This window comes from Micromys minutus, assembly GCF_963924665.1.
Source record: "Micromys minutus genome assembly, chromosome: 2".
Taxonomy (NCBI): Eukaryota; Metazoa; Chordata; class Mammalia; order Rodentia; family Muridae; genus Micromys; species Micromys minutus.
The window spans coordinates 29,600,410-29,621,826 of record NC_137971.1 but is presented as its reverse complement, the minus strand read 5'-3'; the positions used below and the strand labels follow the sequence as shown (position 1 = coordinate 29,621,826).

The window sequence follows — 21,417 nt, the reverse complement described above, 5'->3', positions numbered from 1 at the left end:
AAAGAGCCGGTGGGATCAGAGCAATATGGGAAATGCTGACTAGTTTTTGCATTGTGTGCTCTTATTATCAGCCATTTTTTCCCCTAAATACTGCAAATATGTGTGGATTCCATACAAAGCTTACTTCAGCGGAAATTGTTAAGTAAGGTTATTGGTGCCACCTGTTGGTGGGAAAGGATTATTATAAAGAAATGCTTATCTGTATAAACCAGTTGGAGACCGGTTTCTGCTGCGAAGGGGAACTTAAGGCAGCGGCTTCAGCATCTATTTGAGGTGGAAGGGGGACGGTATGAGCTTACGGCCTACAGGGAGGTGACGCTAAGCAAGACTGGGCCTCAGACCCACTGGTGCTGGGTGAGCAGTGCTGTGGGCTGCCTCTCCATCTCTCAGAGGAAGGCGCAGCTGTGCGTTTCACTGTTCACCGAAGAATAAGGGGAAACCAATGATTTCATGGAAGCTTTCAGGCAAAAGCAGAATAACCCGTCAAGAACCGTCAAGCTGGCAAGAGGCTGTGGTGGAACAGACCCCAGTGTTCTGACTCCAGCCTCCCCATCTGGGTGCACAGGCGCTGGCGTACAAGCCCAGGTAGACAATATGAACTGAGAAAAATAAAAATATAAAAAGCAATTGTACACCGAGACAGGGAGGTAATTCATACAGCCAAAGTTCCCTTTCCTCGGAGTAGAGCAAACATTTAAGGGCAAACCGCAGTGATCTTTTTTATTTTTTTAGTGAAAAATCTTCCTGCCGGGAATTGTGGGTGAAAAGCCTGAGATTTAGAAGTGCCTGCCCCGAAACTCAGCTTAGTTTTATCTAGATTTGTGCCTTATGAAGAACATAATGTCCAATTTCGAGAACACCAGAGAAATGTGCCAAATGAGGACTGCTTTAGAATACTGGGAGACAGGTTCCACCTTAGCCAATGTTTTTATGAGAAATATTCCCACATGATTTACACACACACACACACACACACACACACACACACACACACATACATATGCACACCCACACACCAACATAGAACTCAGGAGTGCAGAACATGCTAAGCATCAGCTGTTCCCAGACCTCCCACTGAAGACATGTTGGCCAGACTGAGACTAGTTTTGAACTCCGAATGCTGGGATCATGGGAGCACACCACCATGTCTAACTCTGGATCTTGTATTTTTACAAGTCAAAAGGTATTATGGGTTGAGGAGTAACTGCCATGGTAAACAGCCTACTCAGGATACTTGAAGCCCTCAGTCAAACCCCAAAATGACAATTACACAGGCATGGTGTCCCACAGCTTTAATCACGGAACCCAGGAGGTAGAAGCAGGTAGATCTTTGTGAGTTTCAGGTCAACCTGGTCTACACACTGAGCCTCCAGGCCAGCCAGGACTACATAGTGAGTAATTGTCTCAATTCATTAATTAAATATTATTAGGTTCTTTTCCCACCCAGGCTATACATGTCTTCTGGGTTGATGCTTTAATGAAACAAACAAAACTAGGAAAAAACCCACTACATAGTCTTGGCTGGCCTGGAATTAACCATGTAGAGCCATGCTGGTATCAAAGTCACAGGGATCCATCTGCTATGACTACGGATACCTGTCACCATGCCCAGTAGGGATGGACTTTCCGACATCCTGCATTTAGGATCTAAATATCCCAGGGAAACAGAGAGATCAGCGATGACGTTCTTTGTATTAAGCAAGGTTTACATTGTCTGGTTGTGATGCTCACTCCCAGTTCTGTAGACAATCTAACCCAAGTGAAGCAGGGCAGCTCTCTTTCCGATACTCTGCTGTAATTTGGGAAGCTGGACCCGAAACATTTGTAATGGTTAAGAACCTTTGAACTCAACGGGTTCATAACCTCAATAGGAGGTTAAGATGGTGGCCAACCAAGGGCCTATTCAACACTCCTATGTTTTCTCCCAACAAGTGATTACCACTTTTATATCTATGTAAATGATATAAAGCCAGGGGTAAGCCTGGCCATACCCCTCCAACAAAGTCTAAACACGCAGTCAGCTCAGAATGATACATGGTAACAAATGACAAAAACAGAATAATACACTGATGGGGCTGGAGAGATGGCTCAGTGGTTAAGAACACTGTCTGCTCTTCCAGAGGGTATGGGTTCAATTCCCAGCACCCAGAGCCCACAACTGTCTGTAACTCCAGTTACAAGGGGTCTGACACCCTCACACCAATGCTTATAAAATAAAATTAATATATTTTTTTAAAAAAATAGAATACACTAAAAGCATGCTTTGCTTTTGGATGTGGGTGCCGTACAGCTGCAGCCAGAGGGAAGAAAGCCTCTTACCTGTTTGGCTGGAATGAGACTTGGTCATAACCCGTGAGCTCACACAGATCCTTCTCAAGCTCTTGGAAAAGCTGCTGGTATCCCTGGGCTTGGTCCAGTGGCACAAAAGGGTGGATGTTAGCAAATTCTCTCCAGGTGATGGGCTGAAGGGTTAATAGAAGAGGAAAATAACCATCTGTACAGTGATTCTAATGCTGAGGATGGCAATATACCAACACCAAGGATGGCACCAAGGAGCCGGCGACTCTCAAGGCATTCAGAATGCACACTTGGTTTCTCTGCACAACCCAAGGTTGTAAGAATTATTACTGCCTACACTGTACAAGTGGGGCATAAAAGCCACAAAGAAAACTGCCACAGAAATACTCTTCTACCTATCCAGGAGCAAAAAGGTGCCCAAGCAGACTGTCATCCACGCAGCAGTGAGTTTAGGCAAACTCTTACATGTGCACATATGTGTACATGTTATTCTTCTCACTAAGCAGAACAAGCCAAGAACGAAATATAAATAGGAGAGACCCTTCCTAACCCAGCACGAAGTCAGTTCCTTTCCTGAAATGACTTGTGACATCAGGAGCATCCCAAGCACTGAAATAAGTCCTAATGAACTGACTCTGTTGTTATGATCTGGGCCTTGTAAAAATGAGGGTCTATCACAACACCAAGTCAGTCAAATTCTGTTCACATAAAGAATAAACGTAACCCTTAAATCTCCACCTCTGACATTGTGAATGGATTTCTAGAAAGAGCTATATTTTCATTTGTTTGTTTTTTGATATGTGAACTCAAGGTCCTGCCTTTGATTTTCAATGCTGGGATTACAGGCTGGTGCCAGTCAATTTTTCTTTGTTGTTGCAACTAAGAAGCACGCCAGACCCCATGAGTGCCGGGTAAGTATTTTACCACTGAAGCAAGTTCCAACACACGCTCAATGTTCTTAAACCGACCTCTGAGGCCAACTACAAACTAATACAAATTAAGACGTTTTTAAAAGTCCAGATTTAAAAAAAAAAACAACACTAGTGACATAATTATTTCAATTAAAAAATAATTTCAAAGAGTTGGTAAGATGGCTCAAGTGATAAAGTTGCTTTTCACAAAGCTTATGACCTGGTTTTGACCCTCGAGATTCAAACATAGAAGAGAACCACTGTACTGTGCCATGCAAGTGTAAGTGCGTATGCACGCACGCACTGCATATTAAACAGAACGTAAAAGATTATAGTAAACTATTGTTTTTAATAGCTGGGCATGGTGGACATGCTTGAAGACCCAGCTACTCAGGTAGCTGAGCCAGGAAGATTGCTTGTATCAATCAATGGCTTTAGAACTATCCAGAGATAAAACCTTGTCAATAAGAATAATAAATGTTGGCCATAGATTTTTGCTGTTCTGGTTTGGTTTTTGAAGCAGAGTTTGTCATTGAAGCCTTGGGTATCCTGAAATTCACTTTTTAGACCAGTTAACCCTACACTTAGAGATCTGCCTGTCTCCGCCTCCAGAGTACACTATGATTAAAGGCATGTGCCACCATACCTGGCAGGCTCTGAAATTAACCATATATTCATTATATTATACATATATAATTCTCCTCCCCATCACAGAACCAGCACAGTAGAGCTACCAGGAGATAAGGTATGCTTGGCTCACATTATTCATATATAATGAATACACACACACACACACACACACACACAAGCATACATACATATATTCCCATGTATTTATTTGGATGCATGAGAAAGAGTGAAAGCCTAGCTTTATTCATAAATCTAACTGACCATGTTTCGAGAAAAATCAGGGCCTCTGCCACAATTGCGGAATGACAAAGTAAAGAATCATTAAGACACAGAGTCACAGTCTGGGTAGGTTTCTGTCATTCACTTCTGTACAAGCTGCAAATCTGCCCATAAATACCCACGTCATAGACATACTTACTGTGAGTTCGGAGGAGCTATTGAGCTTCATGGTGCAGGATCCCTTGAAGAAGCACACATCCAAGGGACATCTATTAGTGACTGCCCATGCCCCGTCTATGAGTCCTCCCTCCCACCCCCCACCCCCGCCTCCCACAAGGTCCTGCTCCTCCCCTCCCGCACTGTCAGATATGATCCACAGGAGGAATCGGGATCAGGCTAGAAGTGAGAAGAAAGGCCACAAAGAGCTACCAGTGGAATCATGCTGTGAACCAGAGAGATGTCTTTGTTCTCTAGTTTCTTCATGTACCGGACAAGATTGGTTTCTGAGTGATAGCTGTGAACAGAAGACACAAGGGTGGAACCAGTAAATCCTCATGCAAAGTAAGGAGTCCCAGCTCTGAAGGCTCATTAATTCACAGGGGAGCAGAGACTCTAATGGATCTCAGAGCACCCCTAGCAATGAGAAACCACTGAGAAGAGAGCACAGGGTTCGAGATGAACTATGTCTGTAAATTCTCCTTCTCATCACCATGACCCACTTACTGTGGTTCTACATAACAGCACCATCACAGCAAAGCTATCAGGAGACAAGGTGTGCTTGGCTCACATCAGGGATGGGGTCTTTCTGGCATGACTAGATTAGTGAGCCTAGTGGAGTGGCCATAACCCAGGACCTATCAAAGTCAGCACCAGAAGCAACATCCTCCCCAGGGCTTCCTGGTTCACTGCCGGAGCACAAAATGCAGAATGGGCCGAAGCCACACAAACCTGTTGAACACTTGATGAGTGAGGAACGGGCTGGTTCTCTTGAATGAAGACCCTAGAAGGCCCCTCAATTCCTCTCCCATGCTTTCAGCAACCAGCTCCTGAGATAGATAGATAGATAGAGAAAGAGAGAGAGAGAGAGAGAGAGAGAGAGAGAGAGAGAGAGAGAGAGAATGAGAATCAAGGCTGAAAGACAGGGGGCAAGGCTGAAAGCTTCCAGGCTAGATCACACATCTAACAAAATGGACATTTGTGTAAAGACCAAAGTTACTAAACTTTAAAAATATAGAGACAGATATGTAGGGTCTGTTATTTAGAGCGTTTCTTATTCTTTCTTATTATCCGAGACAGGGCCTCATATGCCCTGGCTGGCCTGAAACTTGCAATGTAGATAAGATTTCCCAAACTCAGAGGTCCACCTGCTTCTGCTTCCTAAGTGCTGGAACTAAAGTGTGCTTTAACAATGCTTTCTTAAACACTATACAAAAATCATGAGCAGCAAAAGAAAGAAAAAAAAGACCAAAAACTAAAAACCATACCCCAAATGCATACAGACCAATAAATAAGCTTGAGCAAACTCAGTTTGGTGCTCTACAGGAAAGGAGTCTACGTGGTCCTCTTTATTTAATAAAATTCAACATTGGGAGACCACTGTGAAGCTTCATGGCTGTCTATAACTCGTCTCTGGAGTTGAATAACGCTCTTGATAAGTCCGGACAACCAAAGATCACCACTCAGTACACTGGAAGGTATTTCAACTTCTACTGTAAAAGCTTTTTTTCACTGACTCAGTAAACAAATTGTCACCGAAGTAATGTCTATACAACAAGCAGGGCAGCGTGCTCTGGTCAGACCCTGCAGGAATCTAGGGGCTACCAACATCCTTCACTTCCATCCTACGGCATGGTAACCTCGTGCCTTGCTCATCCCTGATAGTTCGCTGTTGTGAAACCCACTCACTCATACACAAGTGCCACAGGAATGTCTCTCTTCCTGGCCTTTATGACTGTTTTCACCAGGACAGACTATGTATGTGACCCCACTCTTCTCTCTCATACTCACGTTTGCATCTTAAGGTAGGTAACTGACTCAAGCCCTGGTCAGAAAGAAGCTAACCCATTCTGTCTGGTTTCCTCCCTGACCATGCTGGGATCATTTGTCTGGCTCCTCACTTTCCCAGAATTGACAGAAACGGAGATGCAATGTCACACATCTTTGTATTAAGGTCAGGGTGGGGTCCCACTAATAATCCACCTAGCTGGATAACAGTGACTTAGCTATCAGCAGTCACAGGAATAAGTGATAGACAGGCAGTGACATAATTTGAACAGCAGGTTGGCCATTGCCCTACTTGAGCGCTTCCTAACTCATATTCAGGCCCACAAAAGGTAGAACAAAGCCGTTTGACACCACATCTAATAATCATTATGAATAGAACATGTCTTTACTTACTGCTGATGACTCACAGCCAAAGATCCACAGTAAATCATCCAGATCTTTCTCAGTGACTGTTTCATCCAAAGAAATGCCAAGCTACAGGAACAAAAACAAAACGGAAGTCATCAGCTCCAAACTCCAGACCACAGGAGGAAAGCTGTCCAAGATACCAAAAGGGAGAAGGTTCTGATCAAACTCCTCACCTACTCTAGAATGCCAGGGAACCGTGAGGGGCAAGTTGCTCTTTAAGGGAAAGTAACCAGTCTAAGACTTGACAAGCTATGAGTTTGGCAAGCCAACTGTGGACACTAACAGTCCAGTGATTTCAGGATGCTCCCACAGACACTAACATGGTTAGTATCTTCATCCCCAAGATCCTCTTTGTTATTTGACTTAGACCTTAACCATGAACAGTCCCACATACAAAAACAATCTTGAGAAAGGCTGAGGACAATGTATGCATCTTCAAAAAGATCACAGTAGAACAAGCTAGAAATTTGAAACTGTTTACAAAAAAATAGACTCTGAATACACAAACTGGAAGGCTCTTCATGAGAGAACTGAGGGAGACACAAAGAACTGATAAAAAACACTAAGCATTTGACTCACTGTTCCGTCATCAAAGAGTCGAAAGTTGATTTGCCTCTGAGCTGCTCTGCCCAACACCTCCTTCACTGAGCATCCACACTGAACCTTCAAAGTGTCAAAGAACAGATCGTGCTGGAGCTGGTGTCCCGCTCGCTTGAGACCTAGACAAGATAGGGAACAGAATCATGTCAGACAGAGCTCTGCACAATAGCCACTAACATCAGACATCAAGAGGTGATCACTGTATGTTGCTTACTGGCCATCGATGAATGCTATGCTATAGGAAAATCATGAAATATGTATTAAACAAGGGAGAAAAAAAACTCACAAGACCAGCCAGAAATCAATACTACCTATGTTTTTTGATGTACATATTACAAATGGGTGTAATCTCACTGTGTATCTTTATCTGTGTCTGTCTGTTTGTGTCTGTCTCTGCATGTGTGAATGTATGTGATTATACTTTTAAAAAGAACATTATGTCTAGAACCCTAGAAATTGAGAGGATGAGACAGGAGGATCATACCAAATTTTACATAGGTCTGGAACTCATCATAAACACCTTTTTAAAAAATCTGGCTCTTTTTATATAGAATTGGCTGTTGTGGAGCTCACTATGAAAACCAGGCTGGCCTTAACTTATGGCCATCTTTCTGCCTCAACTTTACTTAATTACAGACCTACGATTACAGACAGAAGCCACTATACAAGTTCTCACTTCTGCTTGTCTGTAGATCGAGTCCCACATAGCTATCTTCAATAGCTGAATAGACACAACATGATGTGACTATGTGTTGTTGAGTTATTTAATCTGCTTCCATTACTAGTCCAAGGCTGGACCATTTATTGCAGATGAGGTTTCAATGGACAAGCCTTTCACATGTATCGGGTTACTTCTTTTCAATCCCCTTGTTTGTTAGTAGGCCAAGGGCTGAGAGCCTTACTCAGTGGTAGACATGCAGAGGGCTCTGTAGTTTAGTCCAAAACCACACAAAAAAATTAAAAAGTAATAAAACAGCACGTGAGGTGGTACATGTCTTTAACCTCATCGCTTGGCATGCAAGGAGCTTACAGATCTTCTCAGTCACACCGCAAATTTGAGAATACCTTTGTCAAGTAACAACAACAACAAAAATAGACAGATAGACAGACAGACAGACAGACAGACAGACAGACAGATAGACAGATAGATAAAATAGCTCCTGGATTAATAATAAAGTTGAGATTATATGGGTCTGCTGGTCATTTGTACACTTACTTATTTCTAAATTGTAGAATAACTTTTTATCATTTTCTCACAAAAATGTTTATATCTTCCTTTTGAATTTGGGGTGTGGAAGATTAAGAACTTCATCTATTACAAACATCTGCACTCGCTAAGTGGGGCGACACATGACTTTGGTCCCAGTATTCAGGAGACAGAGAGATAGGAGTATCTCTGTTTATTTGACTTTGAGTCTGTATTCAGTGTATCCAAGACTTTATGTGCTTAGACACACGTGTCTGTCTTGTTATGCTGGGAACATAACGTAACCCACTCACCTTCAGACAGAATCAAAGTAGCATTATGAACCCTTTTAGCAATGTGCTTCAGCCCGTGGGATCCATGGTAAATGGCGAACATGGCAGCCATGTTGGCTAAAAGGGCCTGAAACGAGACAGACAGTTACAAAATCAGCAATGTGTTGGGAGACAGGTGGTGGGAAGAAGGAACTATGGACTCAGAATACCCAAGCTGAAGAAAAAATGAGCCAAAAATGATTTAATTTCCTGCATTCTCTATAACAACCACTCATATATCCTGAGGGAGAGCAGTGGTTACAGCTCTATACCAGACCTTATAAAGGGGTCGCACTGGTACAATGGGATCATGTCAGTCCTAAGGGAAAGCAGGGTGCTATCTGTACTAAGCAATTTCTACTGTTAGGAGACAGCACAGCAAGAAAGACCTCAATGGGGAAAACTGAGATCTGAGACGAGAACTGTGAACCGTGAACGACTTACAGAACAGGAAAAGGAACAGCGAATAAAGAACTGGACCATCCACAACACGAAAAAAATAAAAACCAGGGAAAACAGAGAGCTACCATCCCTGGGGCAAACATGATTTTCTTTCAGCCTTTTTATAAACACCATTTTTGTAACTGCTGTAATATATGCAGGAAAAGGATGGAACGAGCTACACATAAGCTAGAATAAATGAAGAAGCCACACAACCTTGTTCACTGTACAACTCAGGTGTACTCGGAAAATGGTTTTCAAACATTGACTCAGAAGAGCCAGCAGGATGGCTCAGCAGGTAGGAGAAGAAGAGCTTACAGGCCTGATGACCTGAGTTTGATCTCCAGATTCCTCAGTGGAGGGAGAGAACTGACTCATGCAAGCTGTCCTCTGACCTCCACACATGTGTCATGACACACATGTACTTACACACACACACACACACACACACACACACGTCAGTGTACATACCCATATTACAAAATTGAAAAACAACAACAACAAAACGGGGTAGGTGTTGGAGAGATGGCTCAGTAGTCAAGAGCATACTGGCTACTCTTGCAGAGAATCAGAGACCTCTGCCTCTGCCTCCTGAGTGCTGGGATTAAAGGCGTGCACCGTGCCTGGCTTTGCCTACTTTTGATGGTTTTTTTGTCTGTACTACTTGTGCAGGGCCTTGACTAAGGTTCTGGAACCCGACTCAAATCCTGAAGCAACTCAAGTTCAAAAGGCCCAAAATTGCTACCTTTATTTTGTCAATTTCAGAAACATTTTTCATGACTCCCTCAAAATGTTTCACAACTACCAGAAGATGCCAAACTGGAACTTCCCCTCTAGACCTCCTGGCCTACTTCTTGGACATCTACCATTGTAGCTCAAAGAAATAGTGCCACACTTCCACCCATATGGACTGCCCATGGCTAAGAATTTGAGAGACTAGGAGGCTCATCCTTCAAAATAAACACACCCATAGCACATGGAAATTAAAGAGCATCCCTTTATCCTTTCTCTGAACTTAATCAGTTCAAGACATGATTCTTTGAACTTAATCAAAGGTGTGGTTTTAGACAAAAAAAACAAATGTTTCTTAAGATTTGTTTTTATTTATGTGTAGGTGTGTGTAGGTGTGTGTGTGTGTGTGTGTGTGTGTGTGTGTGTGTGTCTTGTGTCTATGTGAATGCATGCCACACGTGTTCGGGTATACTCAGAGGCCAGAAGCGGTCCCAACTTAGATCCTCTGGAGAAGCAGCCCGCATTCTTAACTACTGAGCCATCTCTCTGGCCCCAGTGGTGTAGTTTTTATTGTTTTGTTACTAATGACAAAATGAATGCCTAGGCACAGCCAGTGACATGGAAATGCAGTGTGATGCAAGGCCACGTGACATAGGACTGCCCTGAGCTACAGTACCAGGCTTCGCTAAGATCCTTCCACCGGTAGTGCACTTGCTCGCCAGTAGGTGGCGACTGAACGAGGAAGTGAAAGAGTGAGTGAGCTCACAGCATTTAGCAGGCAGGCAGCTAGATGTGACACTTACCTGAGCCGTGCAGATGTTGCTGGTGGCTTTGTCTCTCCGGATGTGTTGTTCTCGGGTCTGAAGAGCGAGGCGATACACTTCTTTCCCCGTGGCATCCCTGGATCAAGACAACAACACATTCAGTCAGCACAGCTGATCAAAGCACCAGGATTGCCTTAAAACAGGTTCTCGACTTGTAGGTCGCAACCCCTTTGAGGTACATGGCCTTTTCCCAGGGATCAACTATCAGATATCCTGCATATTTGCAATTATATTATGACCCATAATGGTAGCAAAGTTAAGGTTATGAAGTGGCATCAGAAATTATTTTATGGTGTGGGGGGGGAACTATAGTAAAGGTCCCGGTGTTAGGGAGGCTGAGAACTGCTACCTCAGGTGGGCTTGCTTTCCCAGCTGAAGAGAATGCAGTGGGTTTGTGTGGGGAAAGTTCATAAAGCGACTTCCCAGTGGTCCTCTTATAACAGCACTATAGGTTTTTGATTAGGACGTAAGCACTGAGGTAAATGTGATAAAGCCTGGAAAAGTAACAGGAATCACTGTCCCACACACAGAAGGATGGGGACCAAGGACTTTATGTCACTCATCTTCAGAAAGCAGAAGGGCGATGACCTGAGAAAACAGTTTCTTCGCTGGAGGTTTGAAGGGACTGACTAGAAACAGAAAGGAAGGCTAATTCTCACTACTGACCTCATAAAAATTCTCCCTCTATATATATGTAACCATATATTTACATATTATATAGCTATATATTTATATATTATATGTGTATTTATAGATATTATATGTATTTATACATACATATACACATAGATACATATACAGATATATAAACTGTATACATATACACATGTATATATATCATAATCTGTATATACCTGTATATATATATATATACATATATATATATATATATATACATATCATAGTTCCCTTGAAACACACACACACACACACACAGAGCATACATGCACATATAGTGTTACATAGCTATGGAGACTTGAAGCCACTTGGCAGGAGCCTCCAGAACCTTATGGGTCACACTAAATCTGTGCTTTTATTGCAAAAATGAGTTCTTCCTTCCACATCATGATATTTAAGAAGGAAACTGGTTAGACACAATGCACTTAAAATATGCAGGCCTCTCCACAATCAATCAGGCTAACGCCTGTCCATGACTCCACCGATACCTTAGGAAGGATGCACACACCTTTCCCTGTTGTCTGAACCCAGATGGATTCCCTCTCCCTAATTTGTGTTACACTTGTTTTTAGTCTACTTGATATAGACCAATTAAATGTGGAGAGACATCAGAGAAAAAGAACAGGAGGAGGGGAGGGGGCTCAGCTGCTGGGCAGTTCACAAAGGCCCATAGCTCCAGCTTCAGAGGATCCAATACCCTTTTCTGGTCTCCTTGGGTTCCTAGGCACACATGGCATATAGTCACATGCACAGACACAAGATGACAGGGAAGGTCATGGTCACAGTAAAGGGGTAAAGCTTTACCTTGTCACTCCCACCATCCTTCCAGGCATCATCCTCACCAGGTTCTCTCTGACAGCAAAAAAGGCTGCATGTGGTCCCCCATACCCCAGTGGCACCCCAAACCTCTGGGAATTGCCCAGGGCAATGTCCACTCCAAACTCTCCAGGTGGCCTCAAAATACACAGAGCTAAAAGGTCAGTAGCACAGCAAGTCAGGCTCTGCGGAGGAAATGGAGAAAGGTCAAGATTATCACCTTATCCTGAGCAGAGAGTACATAGGAGTTATCTCTACTGCAGACAGACTGGCTGGGGGCAGGTGGGGGTGGTGCATTTCTGCGAGTTCGGTTTGCTTGTGCATTCATGCAAAGAATATGTACTGAGTGCCTACTGAGGACCAGGGATTAGTGAGTGACTGTAATGAGGAGGAAGGAGTGGGAGAAGAGGATGTTACCATTCCACGTGACAACTGTACAGAAATTCAAACATACCAAATGACAGATATGGAAATGGGGACATAGCTTGCTGAACCTCAACAAGGGGCTTACCTACCCCATCCTGATGTGCTCTTTCTACAAGTTCTGTGAAGTCCTCCACCTTCCCCTCAGTGTCTGGGTACTGGAACAGCACCCCACTGACATCTTTGCCACTGAAATCCATTTCGTGGGGTAACTTCAGCTCAACAAGCACCCCCCTGTATCTGAAAGTACAAGGGAAAATTGGTCCTTGTTATTAATGGTGTGTGAGTGCATATACACCTCTGTGTGCAGAAAGCAGATGCAGTAATGGCCGGGCTGGGGATGTTTCAGTTGCTTACAGGACTAGTAGACGTCCTCCGGTGTTGTGTGGTTTCCTTAGCAACTACATCTGCACAAAGCACACACAAAGCCATGGCCATGGCAGGAATGTATGAGCTCTGCTCTTCCAATTGTCCAAGACATTGCTGAAGTTATATCTATTTACTGTTAGACAGGTCCTCGGACTCTTCATGGTACCAGGGACTGACCCTCAACGGGGCAACTGCGGAGCTATCGCCCTAATCTCTACGTTGGGACAGGTTTATACCATGTGGCTTATTCTGGCCAGACTTGAAATCCTCCCAAATCACCTTGAGCTGATTTCAATATTCTACCAAAAGAACAGCATGAGAAGTTACGATACCACAAAGGCAGACACTCACCATGTGTCTGTCCCTCTGTACTAGAGAAATGAGCAGAAGCATCCAAGAGGGAAAGTTGGGGGTGGGGTGACAACTCATCAAATTTAGTATAAAGCAGGGTCACTTCCAATCAGACTGGAAGTGGGAAAGAGAGACAGGGTCTAGATAATATGATATTACCCTCGGCTCAAAATACAAATTAAATCAATTACTTGGCCCGGGTCTGGACAACAGCTATTGTCTGTGGGTGGCAACGAGGATCAATGAAAAATTTCGCCCTCTTGTTGTGCCTGTTGAAAAGAAAAAGGCACAGTTAAACTTGGAGATTTCCAAAGCAGTCCCCCAATATCAAATGCCAAATATCAAATATCTTCCTTCTCGGGTATTCCAGCATGGCCTCCAACTCCACTGAACTTCTGATCCTCCTGCCTCTGCAGTTTGGAGATACACACACACACACACACACACACACACATAGAGATATCAGGTATAAGGAAAAGTTGAAACCACTACACATGTAGTTTATATATATCTTGCAGTAAAGTAATATATCTTGTTGTCACAAGAGGTATTTTAGCCTAGAGCCTCAGTTGGGCGAAAACAAGACAGATCCTGCCTCAACAAAGTGGCAGATTGACTCTCAGACCTTCTAGTGTGTATCATGGCATGCAAGAGCACACACAAAAACCACTCACAAAAACAAAAAAGAACGGAAGAGGATCACTTAGAGATGATTTAGGCCAGTGTTTCCCCCAGCAGCAGGGGGAAGGACTGAGGCACACAGGAAGACCAGGAGCTGGGTGGGCTCTAGGTTGCCGGCGCTGGGTGATCCCTCTCATTGATGGGTTTGGAAACAAGGCTGATGTGAATAAATAAAACATCAGGTACCAGGTGTGTATCTGAACAAAAACACAAGGCACAGAGAATGTGCACCGTGCATCACACTACACAACTGCTACCCAAGGGATACACAATGGTTTCTTTGGAGCCTTGGAGTAGGAAAACAGCATGTTTTACCTTGAATTATATCCCACCCAGTTTGAAAAATGTTTTTTCACTCAATACAGATGTTGCTTTTATAATTACATATATATACATTACATATATTATTTTACTTCTGTTGCCCTTTTGAGATAGGAGCTCAGTCTAAGCTGACCTTAAACTCACGGCAAGCCTCCTGTTGTAGCCTCCTGCGTGTGTGCTAGGATTATGCACATATTAAATTCATATCTATATACATAAAACTACATTTGCCACAGATATGAATTTAACAAAGGAATAAGTCAAGTTGGAAAAATTAAAATAATTACCCATTGTGTAATACTTCCAACAGTTTGAATGAAAACAAATGGGAGAAAAGTGTTAGGAGGCCTTAGTGAGCTGAGGTAAGAACCTGCCCCACTTTACAGTGACTTTTAAAGGGGAAAAGCATGCGTGTATACAAACTTGGAAACATACACACACACACACACACACACACACACACACACACATACACACACGAATACACTTGAACTCTTCCAGTTGCTTTACAAAAGCGGATCAACGTGCAGACCTAAGGAGAAAGGAGGAAAGAAGCATTCACTGAGGGCGAGCAGCCCATCACAAGGCCAACCCTTCAGGGCTAGGAAACCCTTAGCCCAAACAATCAAATAATCGAAGAAAACATGCTTCCACTTCTCTGTGTGTGATGTTAGAGTTACAGAGGGGCTGTGGGTGTGTCTTAGCTGAGAGAGTGCTTGCCTAGCCTGTAAGAGACCCTGGGTTTGAATCTCAGGCGTGTCTGTGACTTTCATACTTGGAATATATGTAATATTTATAATAAATATATAAAATATATAGTATATATGAAATATTAATATTCACCCTCAGCCATACAGTGAATTCCAGGCCAGCCTGGATTATGAGGGCCTGCCTGAAAAGAAAAAAAGTAATTTAAAAATTTTGAAAGATGGAACAAAATTTATTAAAAGTCAGTGAAGAGCTGAGAAGAAAAACCAAGAACATGCATGGATGGCCACCCTGCGTGCCTGTGTGTCATCCATGAAGAACCTGACCTTACCTTCAATGCTGCTGAGGAATCAGAAGGGCTCCGGGTGGGATGGCCACCCTGCGTGCCTGTGTGTCATCCATGAAGAACCTGACCTTACCCTCAATGCTGCTGAGGAATCAGAAGGGCTCCGGGTGGGATCCACTACAAGGATTTTCATACTTAGAGTGAGCATGTACCTGCCTGTACCCTACAGCATCATTATCTGCGGAAGCCAAGAAATAAACCCGTATGGGCACTTGGACAGAGGCTCCAATTCTTAGGAAACACCACAAATGTGGGCATATCGCCCAACCTACATGTGAATTCTTCCAGGAAGCTATGTTCCAATATTCTTCCAAGGCAGAGAATGGAGGAGGGGGACTGTAGAGTGACTGTTACCTGTACCCTATGACTCGGTAACTTCTGGAAATGGATCCTCGGGAAATAATTAGAATTGCTGAGGACATGCATAATATATTTCTAGTAACTGAAGATTGTGAAGACAAGGTAAATGTGTACAGGCAGATGTGAGGTTATTTACCCATAGCACTCCATGCCAGACACAGGAAAGGCCTAGTCCAGGGGCTGAAGAGATGGCTCAGTGATTATGAGCACTTACTTGATGCCCTCCCTTCCAGAGGACCCAAGTTAGTTCTCAAAGCCATGCTAGGATGCTGGGTAACTCCAAGGGGATCCAGCATTTTCTGACTTCCATGTGCGCATCACATACACACACACACCACACAGACCACACACACACACACACACACACACACAAATGCACAAAACAAAACAACAAAACCCCAAAGTCCTATTCTAGAAAGCTAAGTAAGAATAAGGTGTTCAAAACACACTGTGAACTAGGATGGGAAAGCAGGTGGAGAGGTGTGTGCCTGAAATGACAACACTAAGAGGTGAGGGCAGGAAGACCTAAGTTCAAGTCCTCATCTCAAAAATCCAAGGCCTGAGAAAACAACTCAGGGTCAGAGGGCACCCATGGCCATGGATTATGTGCTACACAAGAAGTGGGGGGTTGGGGGCTGTGGGAGGGATGAAAACAAGGCAAGCACTAAACATATTAAACTCTTAAGAACGATTTGCGCTGATAGTACCTGATACAATGTCAGCTCCCCCAACACCCCACTCCTCCTGTATTCCAGGCACCAAGGGCAAGGCTATGCCCATATTTCTCAGATGATGTGAAGGAAGGTGGTTAGTGACATGTTTGCAGAAGATGTTGAATGCAATGTGAGGCCTTTTTAATTGGCTAGAAGCACCGCTGGGTCCCTGGCCTCGGCTTCTTCCCGAGTGCAGATGTCAAGGTTATGGCTAGAAGCCTCACAGCCATGTCCTGGCATGAGGGTATAACATAACCCGAAAGGTGGCAGGCAGAGAGAGACACCTGTCCTTGACAGCATCTCAGGGTTGTCCAATAAGTCATCTTTGGACTTATGCAATGTTATTCTGTCAGAAACAGTGTTTTTCTATCAAACAATTAGAGGCTTACAAGATGATTGTAACATATATATGAGCCCATGCACATACATTGTAGGGGGAGGAGGGTAGGGAGGGGAGAAGGGAAAAGACAGAAAGCTTTACCAATGTATACCCCCAAGAAAGTATCTAAGAGCAGGGTTTTGCAGAGTTTTCCAATTCCTGACTCATTTTTATCAGATAATTCTTCCCAGGAAAGAAAGTGTGCTGACTAGTTTTACCTCACCTTGACACACAAAGGAGGGCTATCTGAAAGAAGGGACCCTCGACTGAGGTCTGGCTTCAGGGGCTGGAAAGATGGCTCAGTGGTTAAGAGCACTGACTGCTCTTCCAGAGGGCCTGAGTTCAATTCCCAGCAACCACATGGTGGCTCACAACCATGTGTCATGGGATCTGATGTCCTCTTCTAGTATGTCTGAAGATGGTGACAGTGTGCTTACATAAAATAAATAAATCTTTAAGAAAAGAGAGATCTGGCTGCAGGTAAGCCTATGGGGCATTTTTTTTTAATTAATGGCTGCTGGGGGAGGGTCCAGCCCAGCCCATTGCACATGGTGCCATCCAGGGCTGGTGGTCCTGGGTTCTATAAGAAAGCAGGCTGAGCAAGCCATGGTTAGCAAGCCAGTAAAGAGCACAATACCCCTCCATAGCTTCTGTATCAGCTCCTGCCTCCTGCCCTGTTTGAGTTCCTGTCCTGACTTCCTTCAATGAAGAACAACAATATGGAAATATAAGCCAAATAAACTCTTTTCTCCCCAACTTGGTTTTTGGTCATGGCGTTCTGTAACAGCAATAGAAACCTTAACTAGGACAGAAGGAATATATATCTCAAAATCATCCAAGTCAAACATTTGCTGAGGATAGAGTATAAAGGCATGTATTTTAGAACAACCCTTTGAAGAAGAGCCAATTTGTTTATTGATTGATTGGCATGCCTGGACCAGCTGTTGAGGAAAATTTGCATATTAATGAGATAGGCTTTATTTTTTTACTTAAAGAATTAAATCTCGGCTGAATGCTTGATTGGAAAAGTTATAAAGCATCTTCAGATTTTTCAAGTTGATGGCCACTTTTGATTTTATGTGTCAATTCTAAGATACTTCTTGATATAAATATAGTACAACACGGCAGAAATACATCTAGAGCCATTCAGGAATTGTTTGGCATTGTCTTTACCAAACCAAAATCCATATAACATTTTAAAATGAAATTGTCTTTACCCCAGCCAAATTCCATGTAACATCAGCAACCAAACAGCAAATTTTTGAAAGCAAGCATTCTAAGACAGTGTAAAACAAAGACATGCTAAGTTGACGTGTACATTCTGAGGGATTATGGTGGTAAAGAAAGTATTAAGTATTTGTTTTTATGTAAGAGAGCATAAGACTATGTATGGGAAACCATAGTTTAGTCGGACATGGTGGCTCATGCTCATAGTAGAGGCAGGGGATCAGGAGTTCAAGGCCACCCTCAACTATGCAGCCAGCCTGTGATGCATGAGACCTGACCAAAACAAAAACCCACTCCTGAAATTCATAGCATGCAATGATTTTGAACATCAGGCAGCATTGCTGGTGTGTGTAACATGAAGAAAGCACATGAGATGCAAAGTGTGTACCTGTGTCATGTGCCTAAGAGACCAAAGCTAGAATGAAGTCAAAGGACACAAAGTCTGCCAGAAACACCTCAGATCCATTAGTGTTCTATTTTAAATTAATCTTTGGTTGCTACGCATTCAGAAAATCATTTTTTACTGTTGTCAAAATTTTCTTTTGGCAAACCCTACATTCAGCTGTAAAAATCCCAGGTGGAAACTATGGTGTCCACCCATAGTTCGGGAGGCTGGCACCCGGGGAACTCTCACCTGTGACACAGTTGCATTGCCTCCGCAGCCGCGGTCGCCTCGTCCAGCAGGGAGGCATTGGCCATGTCCAAGCCTGTGATGTCGGTCACCATGGTCTGGTAGTTGAGTAAACTCTCCAACCTCCCCTGAGACACCTCAGGCTGATACGGAGTGTACTGGGTGACCCTGAGAGGGAAACAGAAGACTATGTCCAAACCTGACATGAAAAGCTCGGCAAATCCCTTTTCCTTTCCAATTCAACACCCGAATCTCTTGAGAATTAGGTAACACATTGGTAAGACCCATAGATGACTGATTTGATTGGAGTTAAACCTGCTTAGGAGATCAATGAAATACATTTCTGAGTGCATCTGTGTAGACATTTCTAGCAAGGATAAACTGAGGTAGAAAACCCAGCCAGAATGTGGACAGACAGACTCACCCTGAGGTGGACATACCATGCAGCAGGTGAGAGGTCCAATGGATTGAAAAAGGCCGAGTTCCTGGTTGCCAGGTCATGAACTCCCGTGGTCCCCTTCCCTCCCGATGACACTGACATGGGTGGTGGACCTGGCAGGTGGCAGCTCAGCAGAGGAAGGTGACTGCCACTAAACCTGACGACCTGAGTTCAAACCCTGACACCCAAATGATAGATGAGAGCTACTTTAGGTTGTCCTCTGACCTCTATGTGCACACTGTGGAGGTCCCCGGAAAGCACAACCCCCCAATAAGTAAACAAAACCTTATCCAAAATAAGTCTTTCACCTCAAAATTACTTACGCTGAGTAATTTGATCACAGCAATAAAAAGCCAGCTAATACGTCTTTTCTTTGGATCTTAATGGGGAAGAACAGGATTGTCACCGAGAAAAATTATTCTCTGGACACAACCAGTACTTATTTAACTCCGCCCCTGCATCTTTTAGATTTGCTTATTTCACTTTACGTCAATGAATATGTTACCTGCATGTGCGCATGTGCATTCATTATGTGTGCCTAGTGCCCATGGAGGGCAGAAACTGAAGCCACAGATCATTGTGAACCACCGTGTAGGTACTGGGAACCAAATCCAGGCCCTTTGCAAGATCAAGTGCTTAACTACTGAGCCTCCTGCCTTCTTATTATTATATTTTAACCACAGGCTACCCGCCATTCACTCAGTAGATCAGGCTGGCCTCTGGAGGTTAGGATTATAGGAATATACCACCATACCCAGTTCTTTACATTTTTTTTTGTTTTATTACTATTTTAATCGTGTTATTGTACGCATGTATTTTGTATAAGCACCGTATGTGCATGTGTGTGGAGGGCAAAGGCTGATGCTGGGATCTTCTTCAATTGTGCTCCAGCTTACCTCTTTTTAAAAAATTATTTTGTCTCTCACATGCATTGTTGTTTTGCCTACATGTGTGAGGGTATCGGATTCCCTGGATCTGATGTTACAGTTATCAGCTGCCGTGTGGCTGCTGGGAATCAGACCTGAGTCCTCTGTAAGGGCAACCAGTGCTCTCAACTTCTGAGCTGCCTCTGCAGCCCCCTCCAGCTCATCTTCTGAGACAGCGACTCTCACTGAAACTGGAGTTCATCAAGTCAGCTAGGATCCAGGAGCTGCAGCCATCCACCTCTTCCTCAGCACAAGGATTGCCGATGGAATGTGGATGTCAGGGATCTGAACTCGGGCCCTCAGCAAACATTGGACCCAAGGCATCCGCACGTGATTTATTATAAGCTACCTCTTAAAATCCATGCCTGCCTGCCTGCTGCCCTGTTCCCTGATGAGAATCACAGACTCACCTTCTGAAATGATTAAGCCTCCAAATAAATTCTTCTCTAAGTTCCCTTCTCATGGTATCTTATCATAGCAATAAAAAAATTAACTAATACACCAAGCCAAAAGAAGTGAGTATTTATGGCTATGATTTTTACTCTCTCTCTCTCTCTCTCTCTCTTTCTCTCTCTCCCTCTCTCTCTCTCTCTCTCTCTCTCTCTCTCTCTCCTGCCCTGGCAATCACATTCAGGCTTTGAAAGCACTGCTGTATAGAAAGCTTTCTTTAAAATGATTTATTTTGAAGACCATCTCAGCACACAGTACTACATCAGCACACTGAAATAAGTTTACAATTTTTTTTTTTTTTTACTGCTATGACCGTGTGCTTATGCACGGCAGCACACATTGTCACTGGACTTAATTCTCTGCACAGCCTGGATTAGCAATTGTAAAGGCAAATTCTAAGTGAGTGGTGAACTGGAAGGAAGGACGCGTGCAATACAATGCACAGCACAGGAAAGTGAATGGGAACGTGGGAGAAATGAGATCATAGGAACCCGTAGACAATGAGCAGGGATCTCCAGCCGGACAGGACCGTCACACACAGGTCACGTGAGGCCTACACACATAGAGTTGAGCAAGAAAAAAAAAAAAAAAAAGCCAGCCACCCAAGTGTTCTTTCTCATTCAGAAGCATGTGCAGTCCTACCTTAAGAGCTGCTGTTCTTGAAGAACAGTAAGCAACAGTTGCTATTTCCATAGCAAATTCCAGGCCGGCTGGGGCTAAATAATGAGAGGCTGTTAAAAAATAGATATGGTGGCACATGCTGTAATCTCAGCACTTGGGAGGCTGAGGCAGAAGGATTAAAAGTTAGAGGCTGCCTGGATTAGACAGCAAGAACCCTGTCTCTAAAATAAGGGAGCAAAGGAGGAGGGGAGGAAAGGAGGGAGAGGTAGGGAGAGAGGGAGAGAGAGGGAGGAAGGGAAAGAGGGAGGAGAAAGAGGGAAGGAGTGAGAGAGGGAGGGAGGGAGAGCGTAGAGTTTATGAGTTTGGGACTTAAAATCTACAAGGCAGTGGGAC

At 43.7% G+C, this 21,417-nt stretch overlaps 1 protein-coding gene across 1 annotated transcript in view; it reads right to left on the bottom strand.

Annotated features, from left to right (window-relative positions):
• Positions 1-21,417, bottom strand: part of GLDC (glycine decarboxylase) — a gene marked incomplete at both ends in the record, with an annotated part of 61,543 nt that overhangs the window by 25,604 nt on the left and 14,522 nt on the right. Inside the window, 9 exons of the mRNA XM_080912900.1 lie at positions 2,320-2,462; positions 6,456-6,536; positions 7,050-7,189; positions 8,571-8,676; positions 10,565-10,661; positions 12,068-12,264; positions 12,595-12,742; positions 13,414-13,491; positions 18,592-18,756. Of these exons, the coding sequence (XP_080769026.1) occupies positions 2,320-2,462; positions 6,456-6,536; positions 7,050-7,189; positions 8,571-8,676; positions 10,565-10,661; positions 12,068-12,264; positions 12,595-12,742; positions 13,414-13,491; positions 18,592-18,756 (1,155 nt within the window). The remainder of the gene's footprint in view (positions 1-2,319; positions 2,463-6,455; positions 6,537-7,049; positions 7,190-8,570; positions 8,677-10,564; positions 10,662-12,067; positions 12,265-12,594; positions 12,743-13,413; positions 13,492-18,591; positions 18,757-21,417) is intronic.